At 40.2% G+C, this 23,584-nt stretch overlaps 1 protein-coding gene across 2 annotated transcripts in view; it reads right to left on the bottom strand.

The window, feature by feature from the left end:
• LOC146797466 (protein SSUH2 homolog) overlaps window positions 1-23,584 on the bottom strand; it is a 223,024-nt gene that overhangs the window by 89,421 nt on the left and 110,019 nt on the right. For both annotated transcript variants that reach the window (XM_085624493.1, XM_085624492.1), the window contains exons 2-6: window positions 18,217-18,284; window positions 15,316-15,426; window positions 9,551-9,629; window positions 5,706-5,835; window positions 4,131-4,191 (exon numbers count right to left, since the gene is read on the bottom strand). In XM_085624493.1, coding sequence (XP_085480619.1) covers window positions 4,131-4,191; window positions 5,706-5,835; window positions 9,551-9,629; window positions 15,316-15,361 — 316 coding nt within the window. In that variant the 5' untranslated portion in view covers window positions 15,362-15,426; window positions 18,217-18,284. The remainder of the gene's footprint in view (window positions 1-4,130; window positions 4,192-5,705; window positions 5,836-9,550; window positions 9,630-15,315; window positions 15,427-18,216; window positions 18,285-23,584) is intronic.

Genomic DNA, 23,584 nt, shown 5'->3' with positions numbered 1-23,584 from the left:
GGTATACTTGGAGATGCAAACACCCCAGAAAGGATTAACAATAGCAGTGGGGGCCAGTTGGACCAGGACACGAACATTTCAGGCCCAGATGATCCTTCTGGAAATTCTTTTTGCAGGGGGAAGGCTGTAAGAGGAGAAAAAAGTCGCCAGGTTGGTTAAAAGACTATGTTGTGGGGTAGATGAACAAATAATTTGCATTGTTGGTATAGAAAATCTGTGTTATTCTTGTTTTTTAAAATATTTTTGGGGGGTTTTTCCTCTCTCTCTCCTCACTTCTTTCCCTGTTACACTATTTGTTTTGAATTTTGGGGGAGGGGAGCGGTGTGTTGTTCTAGGTTACTTATTGTTGTGGTAAGAGGGGGGATGTGTTGTGTTGCTCGTTCTGTGCAGGTGAATGGAATGCCTCTGGGCATGACATGCAGGTGTGTGGAATGTTTAGGGAATTACATGATGGGGTTTTATGCCTCAGTGTCATTGGTTAGATCGTTGGATGCAAGGGAGCCTAGCAAACCTGTTTCCTGTGTAAGAAGCTTATTAAAGGATTCAACCTCTTTGGAGTGACACGTGCTATGTTTCCGGCACACTTCAGAGACTATTAGATACAGGATGATACCACCGTTTTAGAATATTCAATCACATGTGTAATGATTCCCTATTATTATCATTAGCAATAAAGCATTGAAAGTTTAATAATGTGTCATGCATGAGTCTTTTCTGATACTTTTAGACTTGCAGGACTTTTAAGACCTACAAATAAGCAGACTCCAGGACCTTGGAACCAAAGTCCCTGCTCTGAGCATGCTTTAAAGCTGAAGAAATGTCTCCCAAGTGCAGTCTTCCATTCAGTTTTTGTAATTCCTGCTCCTGGGGTGTCCGCTGAACTCCTTAAAGCACCCCCAACCATGTTGGACCATACCTGGTGATGCCACTACTCCCCTCTTTGGGCACCACACGCCAGTATGAAAATTTGAAAGCATGCTTTCCGGGCTCATGGGGCGCTTTTAAGCTCTGAGGCATCTTCAGATGTAGCAATTCAGTGCAGTACAAATTTCCTTCTTTGTTCAGCAAGGTGTGCTTTCAGATGCCTTTTAATTTTTAAAGGTAAACAAAAAAGCAATGGGTGGAATGCTTAAATTAATGCTCAAATTAATATCAGCCACTGGTAGTAATTACTTGCCACCAGTTCATGCCCACTATGCCACCTCAGACTAGACCCAGCCATATGCAAATCAGTATTGATCCTGCCTGGAGAGTACTGATCTCTAGGAGCAATCCAGGCCAAGCTCCCAAGCCACGTACTCTCTGAACCGGATTACAGACAACCCAAGGCCAGTTTTACCCTAGTTGGAAATCTTCAGTCAGGTGCAGCTTGGCATACTGAGCTGGGGCCTATGTCTGGGCATACCTGTCACATTTAGTGCATCAAGTGCATCACATTAAGGCAAACAAAAAAGTTCTAGATGGAATTCTTGAATTAATCTCAGCCACTAGTAATTACTCCCAGTCCATCATTTGTTTTGCACACTTGCCACCTCAGATTAGACCCAGCCATATACAACTCAGTCTTGATCCTGGAATCCCAAAGACCTCAAGGCATAGTCCCCTCCCTACCTGCACTCTCCAAGCTCCATGGCCTCCTTGCCACATGCATCTCATCTATATATCAAGTAGGATTCAGGAGTCCCCTTGTTGGGTGTTGCCCATCTACAGGACAAGTCCATAGAAGTTTTTGGGAAATCCTCTACTCTCGGATCCCCCAGCAGGTCCACCGCTCTGCAGTCCACCTCAGAGTGTGGAGAAGTCAGTGCAACTGGCCTTCGAGTGAGATATCCACAGAGTCTAAGTCCAGCATTCCCATCTCTCCAGACAAAATCCAACCATCAGGGGTCTAACCTTTTATGAGATTATGTAGAATGTTTCTCTTTTATTCTCTCACTGGTGCAGGGAGGTTTAAGTAGATTGAACAATTTGAGATAGTGGGCACATCTTTCTAGTCCAAAGAATGCAAATGATCACACCAGCCTTTTTCTAATCCTTCTGCACAGCATGGTGTGACTTTTCAAAATTGGGACTTCAAGTGGTCACAGCTCTCTGAGATCTGCCCCTAACACAGCAACTTAGTGCCTTTCCACAAAATCTCAAAACAGACTCTGTCTTGGGAGTGGCGCCAGAGGTCTGGCTGCCACTCTTTGTTTTTCTGACGTTAGACAAGCCTAGGCTTATAGGCAGTGAGAAATGTCATTAACTTAAGCCGAATAAGCCCCCACAACTGTCCTCTACCAGTAAAAGTCTAATCCCTTCCATTTGACACATAGTGTGGATAAGGCTATGATAGTCCTGCTGGCCAGCAGAGTGAATAACTTGGCCCAGCAAGGAGATTTAAAGCATACATCTAATTTGGTGCTGGCTCAGAGAAATAAGATAAAAATGACCAGGCATGAAGTATATGAATAAGTGAAAGTATGAATAAAATAATTTTATATTTGTACTCAGGACTCAAGAGGTTTATGCATCAAGCTCTTCCTCAGGTCCAACCAATGCAAATACAGTTAAGCACTTTAGACTTCCAGTGAAGCACTACAGATTTACACTACAGCCAATAAGAAATAGAAACATTTCTTTTCCAATGCCAATTCAAATCATAAGGCTTGCACAGGCCATAAACAATTTACTAATGGTCCCATATGTGACAAGCTACCTGTGAATAGATACAGGGTTGAGTTAGAGAGTAACCCAACTTGCTCAGCATGCACAGATGTGCACAGGTATGCAGAGGCATGTGCTCACATGGCCATGAGCAACCAGCCCTGGTCCTCTTACCCCAGCTGTGCAGAAATAACCCTTTTTTTAAAAGAAGGCAAAATCATTGTATTCCAAAGATTATGGTAAGTGTTATTCAGTGAGAATCACTCACAGTATAGGTCACGAAACTAGGTGTCCTAAGACTATAACAACAAGGGGCGCGAAATGGGTTGGAACACACTTTCTCACACCTTTGAGCAACAACTTACAGCTGATGATGTTGAGATGAGTATTTCTTTAACATCAGACAATTCTTTGGCTCCGCTACCCTGAGCAACCGTTCTCTGGCTGGAAGTGACTCAATTATCATTTATATGCTGCAAAATATATGTTCGATTACCCGCGACATGGTCAGCCCTATTCTCCAGAACCTGGGGCAAATAAACAATATAACAGCTACAATGGCACACGGAAAGATTCATGTAAGAAAAGTGTATCTGATCACCCTAGAATAGTTTGTCATAACATATCACAATAAAGAATAAAAATAATATATAGAAGAGTAAAAATGAAAATGAAAAATAGTAATACAATTAAAGATGAATATACGGAAGTATCCACAGACAAAAGATCTTTTTTTTTTCAAAAAAGATTTTTTTGTTATTAAGATAACGTTTTATAAAACATAAATATATCCAAAAAGTAATACAATTGTATATAAATGGTGCTCATAAAGTTACACATAACAAATTACAGTGTAACCAGAAAACAGACATAATGGCGGATGAAAAATTCTACAGAAGGTATCTAACAGGATTATTTATGCCATTGTAGCTGTTATATTGCAAAATATATGTTGGCATGCAGGCTACATCGCTAATTAACTGTAAGTTACTCATCAATTTCACTATTTATTAACTTGAACATCAATTTAAAATTATTCAATGTTTCTTCTTGAAGTTTATTATACATACTGCACTGCAATGTCTGCCTTTCCACCAGGAATTAAAAAATACAAGGACGGGCACACTAATTACCTTGAAAGATTCATAGATGATTTAGGACCTAGGATTAACTTTACTTACCTAGAAAACTACCAACATTATTGTAGGATACTTGGGTGAGTTTACCCAGATCTAGTAACTGGTTCCCTCTGTGCCAAGATGCCTTCTGGCACACAGTGATTTAAAAACTGGACTAACATAACAAATGAAGTTAATAGTTAGCAGTTTCACTTGAATACTATTGCCTTTATCTACCATGCTTTGGCATTTAGCAATACAAGCTCTATGTTTCTCTCAATGGAGGAAATCGAAGGTTTTCCTCATTAAATATCATGCATTAATTTAAGTCTCTTAGGCAAGGTATTAGATGAAACCCCAGCTTACCATTATAAGGAACACTTTTCCACTCTGAGGTTCTGGACTCAGTGAACGTCTCAAGACGATACTAGGAAAAACAAATCATATAGTAATAAAGAAATAATTGTACTTGTTACTATTTCAAAAGAAACAAGAAGAAGGCACGTACAAGACTGGACAAGATAAAAGAATGGATATAAACTTAAAGACTTCTTGCAATCTGCTTTGTGGTTTACCCAAGGAGAGAATGGCACACCTTCTTCTAGCTCCCTAGATCTAGTGAAGCTCCCTGAAAAGACTACATATTTTTTTTTTGTTGTTGCATATTTATATAGCGCAAACTTGACCCAAAGGTATTGGAGCGCTTTACATGAGCACAGTATTTACATTACACATTCAGGCACGGGGAGATTAAGTGATTTGCCCAGAATCACAGGATGTGGACGCGACCTCGAGGCTCGAACGCTGGTTTGCTGCACCAAAGTCGGCAGCTTAAGCCGACGGACCACATCCTCTCACATGTACATGATAGCTCATCTGCGTCACATCACTAGACAATGTGTCAAAAAGGTAAGGATAACTCTCTCACAATCATGACAAGAAAACTACAAGTTAAGTCCTTGGGGTGAAGAGGGGAACACGGAGTGGGCATGAGGTGAACTAAACTCCTTAAGAGTTCCTTTGAGAATTAGAAGGAGGATGGAAGCCGACAACCCCTCATACCAAGGGGTGATCTTTCCAAACATTAAATAGTCATTGAACTGAGCAGAGTACTGATCTCTAATCATATCACAATAAGGTTGGGCAACCTGCCAACTAATGCCGATCAGCCAAAGTGGAAGTCCCAAGAAAGTGAAGGGTGCGGGTTATGTGGCGCAGCAAGACAAGATTTTGTCCACCTGATTTGTATATGCCCGGCTCTTACACAGGAACGTCGGAATTGGTTGAAAACCAAGTTCAAGGAGTACGGAACACGTACATGTCGGTCCGCTGTCATACAAACTTTATGTACAGTAGACCCACAATTCATTTGTAGGACAATCAAATTCATTGAACTTTTTGAGAAAAAGCAAAAATTATTAGCAAACTGTTGAACTTGGAATATGTTATTTCTTACGGTTGCAAGTCATCTGTTCCTATCTTCATTTTTTATCTTTTATCATGTTTACAGTAGTGTAAATTCTTTGTGTCTTAGTATATTGTCGTATTTATATTTTGTAATGGTTTTTATTAACTATACAATAAAGCATTTAGTTCTTCCTCATTAGTTCTTCCTCATAATCATATCACAAGATGAGTGCCCTGTGCATTAGCAAACAAATACTGGCTAAGAAACAGACGAGATTAACCCTCAAAGCCAAATACAAGCAGCCAAGCCACAAAAACACCCATGTAATCAATAGGCAGGCACTTCTACAACAAAGATGTCAAAGTTTCTGTAGGGATTCTAGAGCATACACAGAGGTTGTTGAACACCCTCACTGCACACACAACATACATTTATTGCTTTCCTCAACATTTGTAATGGCATCCTCAGACACACCCAGTAACTAACAGGGATTCTGGAAGGAGGTGTATGATAATTCCTTCTGTAGTACATACTCTGTATGTGCTGACTGGATGGAAATCGCGAAACACCATTTCCTTGGCAGGAGCACTTCTGTAGCAGCACTTGCTCTTGGCAAACTGTATAAATGCTTGCTTTGCAGTATCTTCAGTAATTGAAGGAATACTAGAAGGAGAAAAATGTGTGCTAAATTAAATACACCAGGTTTATTTATAGTGCAGTGTGTGTTTGTGATAAGTATGACAATGCATTGTTTGTGCGGGTCTGTAGATATGTTGAGTGCTGAAGGCACAGCGCTTGTTCGAAGTCTTAGCAGAAATTACAAAGACTAAGTCATCATGGAGTCTGGACTCGCCTCTTACACTACTAACAGGACAATGGTGAGTAATGTGAGAATTACTCAAAGTTATCAGAAAACTAGTATAATTTTGTGGGACACTTCTGGCACTTCTTAGCAGGGTTGCTATGTGTATAGAAGCACAGGTATGCGACTCAGTGGAGAGGCCAAAGGCAGATATGTGCGTAAAGACTGAAGTTCCATTTTCCCTTTCTGAGTTTGAATTATTGCCACTGTTACCACACACGTCAAATCCTCTCCACCTGATACTGCCCAGCTAGAGATTGATGCTGCCCCATCACGGCTAGACTTTGAGAAATAGATTATACGTTAAAGTGCTTGCCTTGGCTTCCAGGATCTAGATGAAGATATTTAATGCTCAGTAGTGTATCTGCAATTACAACCCCTTCTTTCTTCAGCCAGAATTAGGAAGATTAATATGAATTAATGACAGAAAAGTGCTGCATATTTACTGAATATTGTTTTAATTTTTTTATTTTAATTAATAGTGGTTAATTAGAAAATAAAGAATACATAACTACATTTTATTGTGTTGATGCCAAAGAGTCTATCTCTTACAATACGTTCACGTATTTTCTAATGAACTTAAAATTCACGAAGCCCCACGTGTCAAATGTGAAATGTAACAGATGAGGTGACAAGGCATGCCTCGAATTTCAATGTACGATGCCAACACCTTCTTTCTTCCCCAGGGTGAGACAGGCAACAGTAAATCTCCCCCTCCCCCCGTAAAAATAAAACCCCAAAATTAAGCCAAACACCATATGTTTTACAAGTAGTACCCAGGGTGTTCAGTTTCACACATTCTCCTATAATTTATCAACATGCTTAATTCACTTCTAGTTTCCACTCTTTTCCTTTTCAACTACATCATGATACATATAATATTATGGAGAATCTTCTTGGAAGGAGCCGGATGGGAAAATCCAAATCTTACTGCTGGACCAGGAGACAGTCAGTCTTCAAACCCTGGCACAGAGTCTGTTTCCATTTATCTGAAGATGCCACCATGATTCCACAGCTGCTGGAACAGCTAGGGTTCCTAAGGAATTACTGGTCAAGGATGCAGGTACTACTAACTCAAAAGTGGTCCAGGTGATTGTGTGGTGCTACGGTCACTTTGATGACTTCACCACAGCACAATATTTACTGTAAGTGGTGAGTGCTGAGATACAGACCTCCTATCCCACAAGGCACCTAAAGGGGCATATAGCGAGGATTGGCCCACTATTTAATCACTGACCCCAACATTGCGTCCAGTTGGATTCTTACTGGACTCTGGGCTCAAGAGATTGCACCCTGCAGCCTCAACCAGATACCAGTGACTGGTTAATATGTTACCCAGGGCACTACAGGTATTGCCCAAGACCTCTCTTGTGCAAGCACATGTAGTTTGGGTGATGGGATTTTAGGCTTAGACAGATTTTTAGTGACACCCCCTTTTCATCTACGAACTGTGGTCAATTTTAAGGGATGACTCCTTTCATTCTGCTACATCTTTTGAACCACAGGCAGCTATGTCAGAAAGGTTCCTGGGTAAGAGTAGCTGGCCAGCATCCTGCTATCCCCCTCATATTTTTGCAAGGAATTGTACTGTTTCCAAAACGATTTGAGATGTCCCTAAGCAACCCCTACAAAATAACATTGGCTTTCGGTCTCCATGTGAAATTATTTTCTAAAGCTTAGTGCAAGAGAACCCTAAAATATTTGCAGTTGTATCTTTTACCCTTATTTTGTTAGGACCTTCTGGCTTCCTGTTTCTATCAAATTGATAAAGGTACTACTTTAATTACCTAATATTGAAGTCCTGTTCTTTATATAACATGACATATTATCTGGACTCTGAAATTATTAATATGTTATGAAGGTGCAATGACTTTCTGGTTTTCTTGGTGTGTCATAAGGCTTATACTTCCTCAGTAAAAACTGTGCATTTGTAGGACAACATAAACGTCAGGATTGTGCTAGATTCATTTCATGCACACCCTCAGGATATATTGGTCAGTGCACCATCTGTACCCCAAACCTGACAAGGTAACAAACTGATTATTTAACCTCAGAACATGACAACCCTGACTCCGAAAGGAATCGTGGTACTAGATCTAGAACCCTTTCGTTTGGTTACTCATGCATACCTAAAGAGTTACACAAGAAATACTCAGCAAGGCCTTTCAATATTTATTGAAGCATTGTAATTTTTCTAAAAAAGACATGCGCTGCAATAACCAATAGAAGGAAACAGAATAACGTAATTAGCATTACGAGAATGGTAAAAAAGATAAACAGTTCAACCATTGTGCCGAAATAGTGTAAATATGCTTGCATATAAGTACTGTAGTATATATTGTACTCCTACTTAGCGCTACCTATCCTAGTATGTCTAGGGTGGGTGAATCTGCCAAATCCCTGTAGGGTGATCAAACTTCCTGTTACCTGTGGGTAAGTAAGTGTCATCAGAGTGTCCGTCTTGGTCGAAAGCTGGATATCCTCCCTCGCAGAGGTAAACAGGAATTAGCTGTGATGGAATTCCGGCATGGAGTCTCCTTTTTAGTGCCGGTGAAATGCTCCTCTAACTAAACAAAGAAGTGATGCTGTTTCTATAATAAACATCACCCATGCTGACATGCCGAAGCCCTTTCAGGCTGCTATTGCTTATTATATTGTGATAGCTCTGTCTCTGAGCAGACAAAAATAAGCAACAACATTCTGCATAATGAACTTAGTCCTTGTACAGAAGGTTCAAGGTAATGATAATATGCCTACAAAGTGAAAATGTAAGCAAAGCCATTTCAGAGAATATTATCCTACACGGGCATGCAATGAAATGTGTGTCAAATGTCAATGTTCAGTGTACAAGAAAATATGTCAATATAACGTGAACATGGAAAATGGTGGTGTTCTCGCTCGATTCGAATGTGACTCCATGACATGTGTATCATATTCATATGCGTACTATTTTACTTAGTTGATAGTAAAGTATTGCACTTTTTATCAAGTGAAGCATTAACTGGATTTAAGTGTTGTCTAACTGTGTCATACTGAGTCTTTAAGCCCCTACCCCTCATGTCAGCCTTGAGTGTTCAGTATTGCTGTCGTGAGAGAGTCAAGTGCTTGACAGGAGTCACTTGGATATCTAATTTAGAGTGAAATAGGACTGTGGTCTTATAATACCAGTGGTAAAGAATGTTACCCATAAAAAGTACCCTCTCCAAGACTCTAAGGGAAGCTTTACACCAATTATGATGCGTAATGTGGAGTAACACTCCTGGAGTCTGACAGGCCTCAAGACTTGTCGCTCAATAAAAGTTAATAATACCCACAAAAAATTACATTTGGCATTAATATTTGTGCAACTGGTACATTTCCATTTAATGAGCCTAAGATAAAGTATTGTTTTCCACATACAACTGACATGCAGTCACCACAGAGGAGAAACCAATATCAATCTTTTCTTAGTGTCCCAGGAACAGTCAACAAAGAAATACAAATGTAATGATATAGTAATTCACATGAAAGTCTTACCTCCAATGTATATCTGGGGGAGCAGCAGCTTCCCCAGGGCCTGATCCTGGGTATGATGGTGGAGGAAAACATTTTCCACCTGCAAAAAAGATATTATAATCAATTCAAGTGGAAAAGGCAAAGAGATTCTTGCAAAGTTGACGCTGTAGTTGAGGCATTGTATGTTTCGGACAACCTTTCAATTCCTTAGGTGTAGCTAAATATGCTGCAGTAAGTTAGGTATTGCCCAAGAATTATTTTGTGGGTGGACACATTGTAGTTTGGGTGGTAGGATTTTAGGCTTAAACATCATAGGGATTTTTAGGGAGCCCCCACCCCCCATTTAATCTAGGAACCTTGGACAATTTTAAAGGATGGCCCCTTTCAGTCTACTACATCCTTTGTACCACATGCAGCTAGGTCAAAACGGTACTTGGGTAAGAGTAGCAGGCCAGTATCCTGCCATCCCCCTAAAATGTTTGCAAGACATTGCACTGCAGGGTTGTGGAATTCCTATAGGCCGACGCCCAGGACATACTGTTTGGGGTCATGGACAACAAGTTTTCACATGTATTTTGCCCATAGGACAAGTAGGCCCAACCCCGTGCAGCACAAAGTAGATTTATGAAGCAACCTGCCCCATGGACAAGTACATATTTTATTGAACTCCACACCCCTGCACTGTTACTAAAAAAGACCCAAGATGTCCCTAAGCAACCCCTACAGAACAATATTGGCTTTCAGACTCCGTGTGAAATTATTTTCTAAAGTTTAGTGCAAGAGAGCTCTAAAATATTTGCAGTTGTGCCCTTTACCCTTTTAATGCAGGCCAAACCATCCTTTTGTTGGGAATGGATGGGATAAGATGAAAACAGTCACATAAAATTAATAGAGCTAGGTCTTTTTCATTAGAGATGCATGCTGTAAAATAGTAGCGGTCGTGGCATGAGACACTAATGCAGTTAATCAAGGACAATACAACAAAGAACAATTATTCAGCATAAAGTCTGAATTTGGGCATCACCCTTTAGTCAGGAGCAATGACAACCAATCAGTTGATTATCCTGGGACAGACAAAAAGGACCTATGCCTGGGCATCAAAAGCAATCTGGCGACCAGGTATTCTGGATGACCAGGAAGTCATCATTTGCTTTGCTGACCATTTAGAAGAGGAGCCATAGTAGGAAAGCAAGAGTAATGATTTGGAGTCCAGGTAGAATCAATGTGGATAGAAATGGGCAAAGAAATGAACGGGTAATATGAGATTAGGTAAGCAACTTTGTTGCTGGACTCAAGGCTTCTAATAGGGGCTTAAGGAGTTACTCCCCAGCACCTCATTACACACATGGATTGATTTCTACTCGTTCAAAGTTTCTATATCTGATTTGCCTATGTAGCAAATGGACTGTTGAAGATTTTCAATTCAATTCAGATTTGTAAAGTGCATGCCTACCCCACTGGGGTTTCTCATCGCTAAAGTGTTAAGAACAGAAACAAGAAAGAGATTGTCAAGAAGAGCAAGGTTTTAACTATCTTAACTATCTTCCTAAACAGCGCATAGGAGTTGCAAAGGCGACGAGTGACAGGCAAAGAATTCCATAACTTAGGCCCAAAAAAAGAAAAGTCCGCCTGCTCTGTCTTACGTGACCGAAGTTCTCGCCTGGGAATGCACGAATGAATCAAGGAACGAATACATGGAGGACCAGCATGATGCATAGCTTTAAACACATAGCACTTTATACTTAATTCCTTTAGCTATAGGAAGTCAATGCAGTGAGCAAAGATGTTGGGAAACAGACACACTACAAGTAATATGGCAAAGTAGGTGGGCAGCCCCATTCTGAACAATTTGCAACCGCTTTATCCAGGACTCTGTTGTGCCCAGATAAAGAATATTGCCATAGTCCTGTCAAGAAATTATAAGGGCCTAAACAACAGTTCATCGGTTCCTGGAGGTAGGAGCCATAGGATCGTTCTTAAGCATCTGAGCAGGCCAAAGCAGCATGAAGCTACCTTGGTAATATTCTGCTCCATAGCCAAGTAAGTTGTCATCCAACCAGTACACCCTACATCCTTAATCACCTTCCTGGGAACAGTACAGCTACCCAACTCCAGCCAGCAGTGAAGACCCCATAAGAAGGACTGGGTTCCTAAAAGTAAAACGTCTGTCTTACCCTCAATTATTTTAAGACAGTTATGGCATATTCAGTTCACAGGTTGGATGAAGTGCTATCCATCAGGGGAAATTATATGACGATTTCAGTGTCATCCGAATAAGAGTAAAGAGACAGACCATGTTTTTACCCTGTATCTGCTAATTTACTAATTTATTTATACTATTTATATAGCGCACTATCATCATACAGGTATCCAAGTGCTGGAGCTTTGTCTAGGCAAAGGACAGACTGCTATCGAGAAGAGCCAGATCAGTAAATGCTAATTACACAGGAAAGAGCTCGTTTTTTACAGCTTTCCTAAAGTACAGTAGATCAATTTCAGAACCTAAAGCGACTGGTAACTTATTCCAGAGCTGAGCTGCTCTGACCATAAACGCTCAACCACCCTTGTTTTCTGAAATTTTGCAAAACAGATAAGATTTGCAATTGCGGAACGAGATTCCTCCCTGAGACACATCTTTTGAATATTCATTGCAGGGGCAAAGGGCCCTTAAGTTGGAGTGCTTTAAAAACTATGCAAAGAGATTTAAAGGCTATCCTTTGTTTCATCAGAAGCATATGGAGTTCCTTCAAAGTGCTGGATAAAGAGGATGTTATTGGCCTGTTTAATGCCAAATTTGCAGGTGCTGCTTGAACACGGTACTGCCTTTTTACCAGGAAGTTCGGTGTTCCTAACAACAAAGTGTTGCAGTAGTCAAGCCTACTTAAAATAACACTTTGCACAATCAAAGTTCTAGCTTGAGAGGGCAGCAGCGGCAGGAGTTTCCTTAGAGACCGAAGAATTGCAAAACAGGTAGCATTAACGTTGTTAACATGGATCTCCATGGACAGCTTATTGTCTAAAATGACCCCCAGATTGCAAACTGTCTCTGAGTCTCTTAGTTCGTCATCTTTTGTCAGTGGCTAGAAAATTTAAGGAAGTTTCATGGGAACTCTGTTAGCTGAACAACACAGAAACTCAGTTTTGTCCCCACTGAATTTTAAGGAATTCTTGTCATGCCAGTTGACAATATCACTCATACAATTGTGGAAGGAGTTTAGAACATCAGGTTTATTGCTTTCTATAGACAGAATCAGTTGTGTGTCATCAACATATTTAATAAGTTAAGAGTTATTATAACATTGGAATGTGGAGCACTCCATTGAAGACAATGGAGTGTTCCAAGCTTCTACGGGCCAGTAAAAGCCCGGAGCTCCAACATTCCAATGTTGTTTTACAAAGGCCTCTAGGAGCCCAAGGGGACTTAACCCCCCTCGGGTTCCGAAAGGCCTTTGTTTTATTTGTTAGAACATTCTGCCCTCTAGTGGCAGAATGTTCTATTAGCCTTATAGCCCTCCGTAGCTGGGCGATACCGGCCATTAAAGTCCTGCTCCCTTGTTAAAGGCCCTTGCCTTCAGCTCGGGCCTTTAACGCTGGAGCGGGCCTTTAATGGCCGGTATAGCCCGCTGCGGTGGGCTATAAGGTTATATTAGAGGCCGCTTATATCAATGTTAAAAAGAATTAGGTTCAATGCTGATCCTTGTGGGACTCCAAGGTTGTTCGACCGTTTAAAAAAATCAGAGCAGTAAGGGGGTAGGGAAACACTTGACAGCGCTCTGACAGATATGAACATATCCACTTCAGTACTGTATCACTGACTCAATTCATAGCTAATCTTGCCAATAATATTTTGTGATTCACCCTGTCAAATGCGGCTGATAGGTCAATAATACCAGGACCGCTGACAAACCACTGTCCACCCACATCTGAAGTTCATCCAGTGCCTCTACAGTGCTGATTCAGTTCCATGTCCGTGTCTAAATCCAAACTGATCCTGTTCTAGGAGTTTTTGTTCTTCCAGATGCATGGATAGCCTTTTGCTCATATATTGTTCTAGGATTTTTACTGGAAAAGGTAGTAATGATATTGGTCTGAAATTAATAAGAACCAGAGGGTCCGCAAGGGGCTTTTTCAGTAAGGGGGTGTCTAAGTCGTTTTTCCAGGCCTGTGGGACATAGCCTAGTTCCAATGATTGGTTACATATCTGTAGTAGTGGGGAGATTAATTCATCAGCGATATCTTTCCACACAATCTAGGGGTAAACCAGAGGTGGCAGACATTGCTATTGCTCGAAAACAGTCCTCAGACTTTGGTTCGAAGATTCCAGTCTTTAAACATGGCTGACTGGGATATCATATAAACAGATGCTATGGAGTCTCAAGGGTGAGATGGCCTCCAAACACAATGTTTCCAGTCAAAAAGAGCTACCCGAGAGTTCTTACTTTTCATAGTTATGTATCCCTCATTGTTCTACTCAACATAATTTCCAAAGATGGACATACAAAAAAAATGTTACGGGATGTTCTCACACACCACCAGGTGTCATGCTTCATCATAGGACAGCTCACGCTCTCCAAAAACCCGGATATCGGCCATATTACAGGCATTGATGCTTAATTTTTCACATCTGATAGGGGAGCTGTGGGGCATGATCTGTCATTTGGTGAGTTTTTCCTATATTCTCTAGAATCTTTTTAATCTTGTTCACAAATAAATCAGCAAGATTATTAAAGAGCCCTTATCAAATAGCCCTCTACATTTAGAGACTAGACCGAAAACAAAAATGGTGGACCATAATGTCTCTATTAATATAGCTGTCTGGCAAAGTCCTAACGCAGTTTTCACTTAATACAGTACAAAAATAAGAAGAACTCCAAAAACACTTAAAAGTTCAGTTTCCCCCCATAGTTAGTGAAAAGTTAAGAATCACTCTAAAAACACTTAAAGGATCAGTCCCCCCCCACTATAATTTGTGCAACAATTGCAATAGCAGCAGTGAATGACCGTCAACTGCAATACATAAAGAATAAATAAATAAGCATGGCCACATTACTCAGCCCTGGCCAAAGTAACTTTGCTCTGCCTACAGATGGACATAACTGCTAAATAAAGTCAGACTCAGAGTTGAGCCTTGGGGAACTCCATGAGGTAATCTGCATGCCCGTGATTCAGAGGGTATAGCCATCACCTGAAAAGAGCACTCTTCCAAGAAATACTGAAACCATGAAATAGTGATTCCTTCAATGCCCACAACTGCTAGTCTCTTGAGAAGCGCCTGATGGGATATGCCGTTAAAGGTGGCCCTAAAATCCGCAAGAGCACCAGAACCCCCTCTGTTCAGCTCCCGCCTGGGATGTCCAGTAACCGCTAACAACACAATTCCAGTGTTGTGTTCAAGTTGAAACTCAAACTGAGAAGAGTGTAGCTCAGTTTGGGATTCTCAAGGATCTTAGCACAAAGAGGCAGCAGGGAAATGGGGCCAAAGTTGCCCCAATTTATTGCCTCTAAATTAGTATTTTTAAATAGTGGTGATACCGTGGTATTGCAAACATACAACAATTTAACTATAGATATATATATATTTTTTTAAAGAAAGGTAGAATAGAAGGGAGGTACATAATTTACAAATACTCTGAAATGCTATTGTACTGGAATATCAAGTTCTAAATATTATGCTGAAAAAATATTGAAGTCCAAAATGATGACAACCAAAATATTAACAAGGTAAGCAGTCACCTTCACTGTATTTCTGAAGTCTATCTTACGCATATAATTAGTTTTACACCTACCTTCACCACCTGCTGATATCCCTTCATACCCAGTTATATTGTCCATCAAGTGAGAGGGCGGAGCAGAAGCAGCATTGCCATCAATAGGGGGCGAATATGGACCTGATGCATCTAAATGGAAAAAAAAGGTAATCAAGCAGCCATCCACTGCATTTGTATGAAACATTTAGATGAACTTTGCACTAATTTATCACTTGCCGTGATTTCTCAAACCATGAATCAAACACCCTACCTAAATTAGAGACGCTTCCGAACTGATCTTGTGAATTGTCAATCCATTCCTCCTAAAAACTGAATTTTCAGGCTGGATCATTTGTCAAAAGTTTAACTTCATGGTGGCATCCCTCTGCATACATTCTCAGAAGTGTTTCTGTGATTTCTCAGTACACCAGTCCTTTCTAGTCCTGATTGAAAAACGGCGACTCCGGATCTTCTCTGAATGATATCAAAGAAAGCGTCTTGACTCAATGCTAAAGTGATCTTTACATGCCTCCTGGGTGGCTATTTACCAACAGCACTATACACACTGGGACCTTTGGGACCTTTAACCCCTTCCCTGCTCATGACGGAACCACTCCATCATGAGCCACGGGTGCCATGTGCTCATGACGGAGTGGTTCCGTCATGCTGCGGCCGTTGGCGGCCGCTCCGCCCATGCAGCGCTGATTCCCCGCCTGTGCGGGCGATTAGCGCGAGTGGGCGGAGTCGTGACGGAACCACTCCGTCATGAGCACAGCGCGCCCGTGGCTCATGACGGAGTGGTTCCGTCACGAGCATGGGGGCGCCGCGCTGCCCCCAAACCCCCCCAGCGCCGCGGCAAAATTCGTGCCGCGGCAAAGGGGTTAAGTCCCAGCAAGCTAAGTACTGTTTTTTTTTAAGGAAAGAACTGGGTAACACTAACACTTGACAAAGAATCACGCAGCAACTGTGCCTTTAACTACTGCCCCAATTCACCATTACGCTTGGTCCCAAAGTACTCGATTAAAGTCACATACTTTCTAAGATTTAACAAGGAAAACATAGTGAAGGAACTAAAAGCATTTTACACTCCAACTACCTCAATTTATTGAAATAATGTAAAACTTACTTTTAGTTAGGCTCACTGATTGATGGTGAGAATTAATATGGCAAGTTATAAATGTCACACTACAGAACGGATTGTATACTGACAAGTAATTAATAGGCATTAGTGCTGCAAAATTCATCATATCATCCTAGGAAAGATGAAAGGCGGAGGTGGGAAATATCCTTCAGGTTCCGCATAGTCTACTCTAACCCGTAGTACCACAATGCATCACTTAATAATTTGTAATGGCGCATTTGGCTTCTTTAACAGACAATTCACTGGGACTCTCTAGAAAATGGCAGAGAATGCCATTAGTATGCCATTCTGAACATCAGAGGAAAGTTGAATTTATTGATCTGTGTTAAATCTTACACTAATTTCTGGACTAGGTATCATAAACATTCCAAAAATAGGTGGACAGCATGCTTGAGTTCACTAAAGATCTATTTCTTTTGTATTTCAAGATCAGAACAAAAGAAAGTGCACGTCAAAACCACTAGAGAGTGGCATAGTCTCTTGGCAGGTTCATTCATTTTGGCACTGATAGGGTTGTAATCGACAAACTACTTCTTTTCAATCGTAACATCTGTCACTTGATATGCTTTATTACACCTGGGCAAACTGAATTAACTCAAACTAGAATTAAAGTTTGATGCAATTTAATATTTAAGTAACACCTAGACATTTTGTGATTCAGCTTTGGCCACTTAACCTGCTGCCCCAAGTTTGCATGTCACAAAAAAAGTGTTTTTTCTTAGATAACTTTAGTGGTCAATCAACCTAGAAACGCCTAGAACCTGCCTTCTTCTTAAAGTAATATTATGAAAGGGCATTTGAGGCAGTTCCACCTACAATTGATTCGTTTAATGTGATCAAATGCCAGTGAGAGATTCAATAGTCTCTTGAACCAATATAAATGATTTGCCCAAGGCTAAAATATACCTCTTGAGAACAGTGGGTTAGAATATGAATCCATGTCATCTTTCGTTAGCATTAAAGATCCGCCAGGAAATATATTTCCCATTAGGATTACCAACTATTTGATCTGTTGTCACTTCAAAATTTGAAAGCCAAAATGTCCGAATGTTTTCAATAGCTCATTTCAGCAGTTATGGAGGTGTTGTTTACGCTCTCATTACCAGCACGGTAGGCATACACAAAGGGTGGGAATATCTATAGTGTAAACATACTGCTGGAGTTCAATCCAGATTATTGGCTTAATTACCAGCTCTTTCATATTTTATGATGTTTTGCCATGTTTGTCTTTTCGGTTTTGCACTTTTTTTACTTTGATGCCCAAACCTGAACACATAACTGTAACATTCAAATAACAATTTGTGATAAAATCTTGCTTTGTCTTCACACATTTACATTTTCACATTGTCAGTCTAATTTTTGCTCTTCTAGTGCAAGCTCGTATGGCTATCATAAGAGCTAGTTTATTGTCATCATTGTTAGTTCTTATGGATTGCGTAATCTTTGCAAATACGAAGCATATATAGTATAAAGTACAACCAAATAAAAGTGCAAAGCAGCTTGAACATAACCACTTTAAAGTGCAAAAATGATAATACATAACAACTTGAATTCAAATTTTCCATGGAACAAGAACTTTCCACCATATTTTTTCACTTAATGGTGAAATAAACATAACTCAATGAGACTGGTTTTCCGATTGACCACTCAAAATGGTGCAACAAAACCAAGCAGATTCCAAATTCAGCGTTTTTATAATCCAAATGTGTATATATATCCATTCATGAAAGTGAAACCAAAAGTAAAGATGCTTCATAGGTATAAATCCATTTACTGATAACGCAGGTATTTTATCATACCAGGATCTCCAGAGAAGTCAGCACCAAGCAAAAGACTTGTGGATCCAAAATTTGGTCCCGAGGCATTTCTGTGGGACGAGAAGAAACAAACATATTTCAGGAAGAAAGGTGTTGCCAATAGACCCAAAAAGATTTAGAAAGCAGCCATAGTTGATGTCAGCAATTCTATGTGGGTCATCGAAGACACAGGACTCAGATAAAGTAATAGAATGCTTAAGTTAAGCAGTTATCTGTTGAGGCTCAGTATCTGAATTTGTTTTAGATTGATGAATGTGTGAAGAATCTCTGCATGTGGGTGTATCTAGAGAGACAAAGGGCCATATGTATCATTCAAAATTGCGATCGCAAATGCCGAAATTCGCAGAATTTGGCGTTTGCGATCGCAATATAGCTAAGTGGGATGTATGAAAGGTAAACAGCCTCGCAAAGTAAGAAATCGCAAAATGTGCGATTCCTTATTTTGCGCTTGCATTTAAGGAATCGCAAATTGCGATTCCTTAAATGCAATGTGAGAGGCCCAGAACAAGTGCAATTTGGCCTTAAGGAATCGCAAATTACCACCAACTTCAAGTTGGTGGTAATTTGCGATTTCTTTGAAAAATTCACTTTTTTGCATTTTTCAAAGTGCCATGTGGCACACATACATGCCCTTAGGGCATGTATGTGTGCCACATGTGCACAGATGTACCTTTCAGGGGTGCAACAGGGTGTCCTTTTGACACCCTGGCACCCTTGAAATTGCATTCTCAATTTGCGATTCTCTAATTGAGAATCGCAAATTGAGAATGTCTTCCCATTCATTCCTATGGGCCTCTAGGCCCATAGGAATGAATGGGGAGGTATTCCTTAATTGCGAATTGCAAGTTGCGATTCGCAATTAAGGAATATGTAGGATTCGCAAAATTCTTTGCAAATCCTACATACATAGCAATTGGCGATTCTCAAATAGCAATTCTCTAAAAATCGCCATTTGAGAATCGCAAAACCAAAGTTTTATACATATGGCCCAAACTCATTAAATCATTGCCCATGGGTTCTTTAAAAGAATCTGGCTAGAATGTTTTTCTCTCATTTTTCGCCTGTTTTCCTCAACCGAAAATGAAATCTTTCAGACATCTAATGTATCAAGATTTAATATGATTTTATTTCCATTATAATAATGACATCAAACGTATATAAGATCATTATCGGATTAGAAACACATATTTAAAAGGCATGTTGGTCCCTGCTTTTTCTTTTCAGGCACCATCCACAATACTCTTCATGTGTGTATGTTAATTGCACAGGAGGAACATCCGAAGAAGAGACACATAACTTTCTCTATATCATTAAGTATAATGTACACTGTTCACAAGTTCTTATTTTTTGTAAATTGCCCCTTTCATGTTTCAAAAGTTTGAATATCCCACATGGCCCATAATACATATGCCCTCCTGTTTTGCAGAGCTAATTTACAGATTGTACACAGTGTTTTCACACAAAGGAATGTGTAACATTTCCCATTCGTTTTGTATATGTTCTGTCTCGTTATTCACCTCAGTACTATTGAGATGATGGTCATATTTGTATATAATTGTTAGTGGGTGGTGTATAGAGGACACTAAGGTGCTATCCCATCAGATCCCACATTGCAACTTCGATAAGAAGAAATGTAAGGAAACAGGAGGAAAGAGTTGAGTGGAAGTCTGCCAGTGGGTACGTTGACCATGAAAATCTCTTTAGGAAGCTTAGCTTCAGCGCCTGGTTATGTTCATGGACATTGTCTGGTTTCGTTTCTTACTGGTTCCCAGGGCTAGACCCTCCTCAAGCAACAACCTGACTCTGACGTAAGTTCCTTCTGCTGGACTCAGGCGCCCGTAAAATCCATGTCACTATCGAAACTTCTAATATGCAATTATTGCACCCATAAAAAGACCCCCTGGCTTACTCCTACAATCCCATCGTAGAAATGGTGAAATTGAATTTTTCCTAATAGATGATTTTTTGAATGACGCGCCAGACTTAAATACATAAAAAAACACCCAATCACCTCAAGCTAAAGGAACGTTTGGTGCTGCAAGTGTTGAGATGTTTTTGTGCATCTTTTAAAACAGGCATTTCTTTTAAGATACTTTTACCTTATTTCTATAACCTCTCAAACCATCCCACAGGATCACAATATCTAATGCAAGTAGTTTCCAGCAATGTTACACTGAGGTAATCCATTTTACGCATGTGAGAGGAATGGTGTTCATCAGAAAGGAGTTGGGGATAAAGATTATTTACATGAAGGACAGCAAGAGCAAAGAGGAAGAGTACACAAGGGATGATTATGATGACAGACATGCAACAGTGAAATACACAATCCTGAGAGAGAGTACTGGTGGTGTGACAATGAGTGAGTAACTAGACTCCTATCAGTATTTCTTAATTTTACATACAGCACAGGCCTGGTTGTATGCTAATATGGTCACTATGCAATACAGATGGCAGAGTGGTGGTGCAATTTCAGGGCCAAAAAAGCAGGCTAACTCGTCTGTGCTCTTACTACTGAATATTTTTCTTATGTGTTTCTTAAAATACACTGTCAAATAAGATCAGGAAAATGTTTATACTCTGCACACGCACTATTCATAGACGCGGCAGCTAAAACATGGCTACAAGAAAAGAAGATATATATGTTCTGTCTATTAGGAATAAGAAAGAAAAGTAACACTAAGCTTCCGTATATAACTATATTTTGAACAAAAACATTGTTCAATAGCCTGTGTAACAATACAGGATCTGATTATGAGTTGACCTGTCCACCCTCCACTGAACACCTAGCTCGCTAAATATAACACCGCAAAATAGTAGCACAGGGGCAGGGTTAGTTACACAGACCAGTTGTTGGAAGGGGTGCCGCAAACCAGAGGTCGACTTCAGGCCTGATGGAACAATGAGGTGCAAAGGGAGACTTTAAATGACGTGGAATATTTTACTAGTAAATGCAGACATGATTGATTTGCATTAAAAGGGAAGGCATTCACACTGTTCACCAAGAGCATATAGTAACAAATAACAAAGGGGTGCAATTTTTAAGCAATTTGTAAAAGCAATGTAACAATGGATTGACCCTAACAGGACTTCAAAGACCACAATGTAATGGGATTTTTGGATCGTACCCTAAGATCCTTTTCAAACGTAAGTGCATAATTGTGCAATTAAGTCACATTGCAACATCTTTACTGACAAAAACATGAACTATTAATTCCACTTAAAATCTCCTGTCACCTTTTCTTCAGGTGTATCTAGCTCTCATGTTGCTCCATGAGGCTTTATCTTCCTTTTTCTCTTTTCTCCTCATCTTCTAATCTCTGTCCTCACTGCCACTCTCACTCTTTTCCCCACTACACCTTTGTGTTTGCCGCTGAATTTGTCTTTATTTGCCTTCATGTGTCTCCTGCTCTTTCTTGCCTTTTCTATTTATTCTCCTTTCTTTTTCTCAATCTGCATTCCTCTCCTTTTCTAGAACCTCTTCTATCCTCTCTGTACTTTTCAATATTGTTTGTCCTCTCCATAGCCCCCTTCTCTATCGACTATGTATGACAACTGCAACTTTCTTCTCGCTGTGCATGGCCATGAGCAGCAGCTGCCATTTTTCTTAGCCAACTGTGCTTTTTAATGTTACCCAGTCCCAGAAGCCTCCTATTCTCTAGGCCTTTCAGAAACTGGAGAAGTATCCTACGACCATGGAACAAAGAAGGTAATGCAATTTGGCCATCATATCCCTGGAGCTTTTTGTCCATTATTGTTGGGCAGAACATTAGGCTGCATGCTTGTGGTAGGTTTTAACTGCTTTAGGGCAAAGGACAACTTGTTGACATATACAGTTTACCTTCACTTTGAAGTGGACTTCAACAGGTCGTCCACAGTACTGGAAAAATAAAATGTTTCTAGGAAGAGTATTTGCACCCCTCTGCAGGAGGCACATTAACCTAACAAACTATCCTGCTCCTGCAAACAAAATTAAGAACTCACTAGGCTATAGTTCACAAAAAGGCAGTGGTCCTAGAAAGACTGTAGGCTGAAGCAATGCCAGTCAAATGAAGTGATACCTGACTTGTGATGACTCTGCCCCAACCATATAGCTTAATCAAAACACAATGCCATATTGAAATCGAGATATTTCCTGATTAGACATTGCTTCTGAATGGCTGGTAGGTTTATGTAGCGACAATCAATTGTGTATCAAGAATAGGTAAAGCCATGAAAGTTACCAGCTTACAAACAACATGACTGAATATCCTGCACGGTTGTACAATCTTTTCACACAGCAAATTCTATTGACATATCACAGGTGAATGGTGAGAAGGGAGTTCAGCTAATGGCCATTAAATTCTTGGCCAATCAGCTGTGACTGAGAACAAGTGTTGGTACCACTTTTCACCTCTGCTCCTCACACACAACATTGTGGCGTCCCTCAGGGGGGCATTATATCCCCTTTATTATTAAACATTTACCTAACCCCATTACCATACCCGATTAGATCATTCAACCTCACATTTTACAACTATCTAGATGACATCCAAATAATTTTAATAATAGATGACCCGGAAAACCTCCACAATTTAAAACTTGATGACTGCCTTTGGACCATAAGAATGTGGATGATGAATAACAATTTAAAGCTCGATACCAAAAAGACAAAGAGTATTACCTGCAGAAAATGGCAAACATACCAGCCTACCTACATGGGGCCTAAGGACCATGAGGCCCCTCTAACTATATCTAGAGAAGTAAGAAACCTTGGGGTAACCATGGATTCAGACCTATATCTGATACAACATCTTAACAATGTCACATAGAGTGCCTTCTACACAATGAAAACACTATGTAACTTCTTCCCATATCTTGAATACCAACAGAAACGACAAGCAATCCTCACAGTTATAATCTCCAAACGTGACTATGTCAATAACCTATAGCTTGATGCACCACCATTCATGATATGCACAATACAACTCATCTAAAAGACTACAGCAATACGATTTTTCCATCTCCACCCAAGAGAACACATGACACCAGTCTTGCAATCACTCCACTGACTACTTGTAGCTAGAAAGGAAATGTTCAAGGCACTTTGCATGGTACATGGAGCCTCCCAAGGAAAAGTACCACTATATTTATAAGTCCAATTCAAGCAATACAAACAAAAAACTACGCACTTGGCTTACACCACTCATCATGCCACTTTACCATAAGAAATTCATAGGAGGCATTACTTTCTAAGTACAAGCTGCCAAGCTCTGGAACTCACTACCAACCAACATTAAAAGTACCCAGGAGCATATATACTTTGAACACCGTTGAAAACATGGCTATTTCCAAGACAACTACACCACCAAGA

The sequence above is a fragment of the Triturus cristatus genome, chromosome 9 (assembly GCF_964204655.1).
Source record: "Triturus cristatus chromosome 9, aTriCri1.1, whole genome shotgun sequence".
Taxonomy (NCBI): domain Eukaryota; kingdom Metazoa; phylum Chordata; class Amphibia; order Caudata; family Salamandridae; genus Triturus; species Triturus cristatus.
Note: the sequence above shows the minus strand (reverse complement) of the source record. Positions and strands in the feature narration are given on the sequence as shown.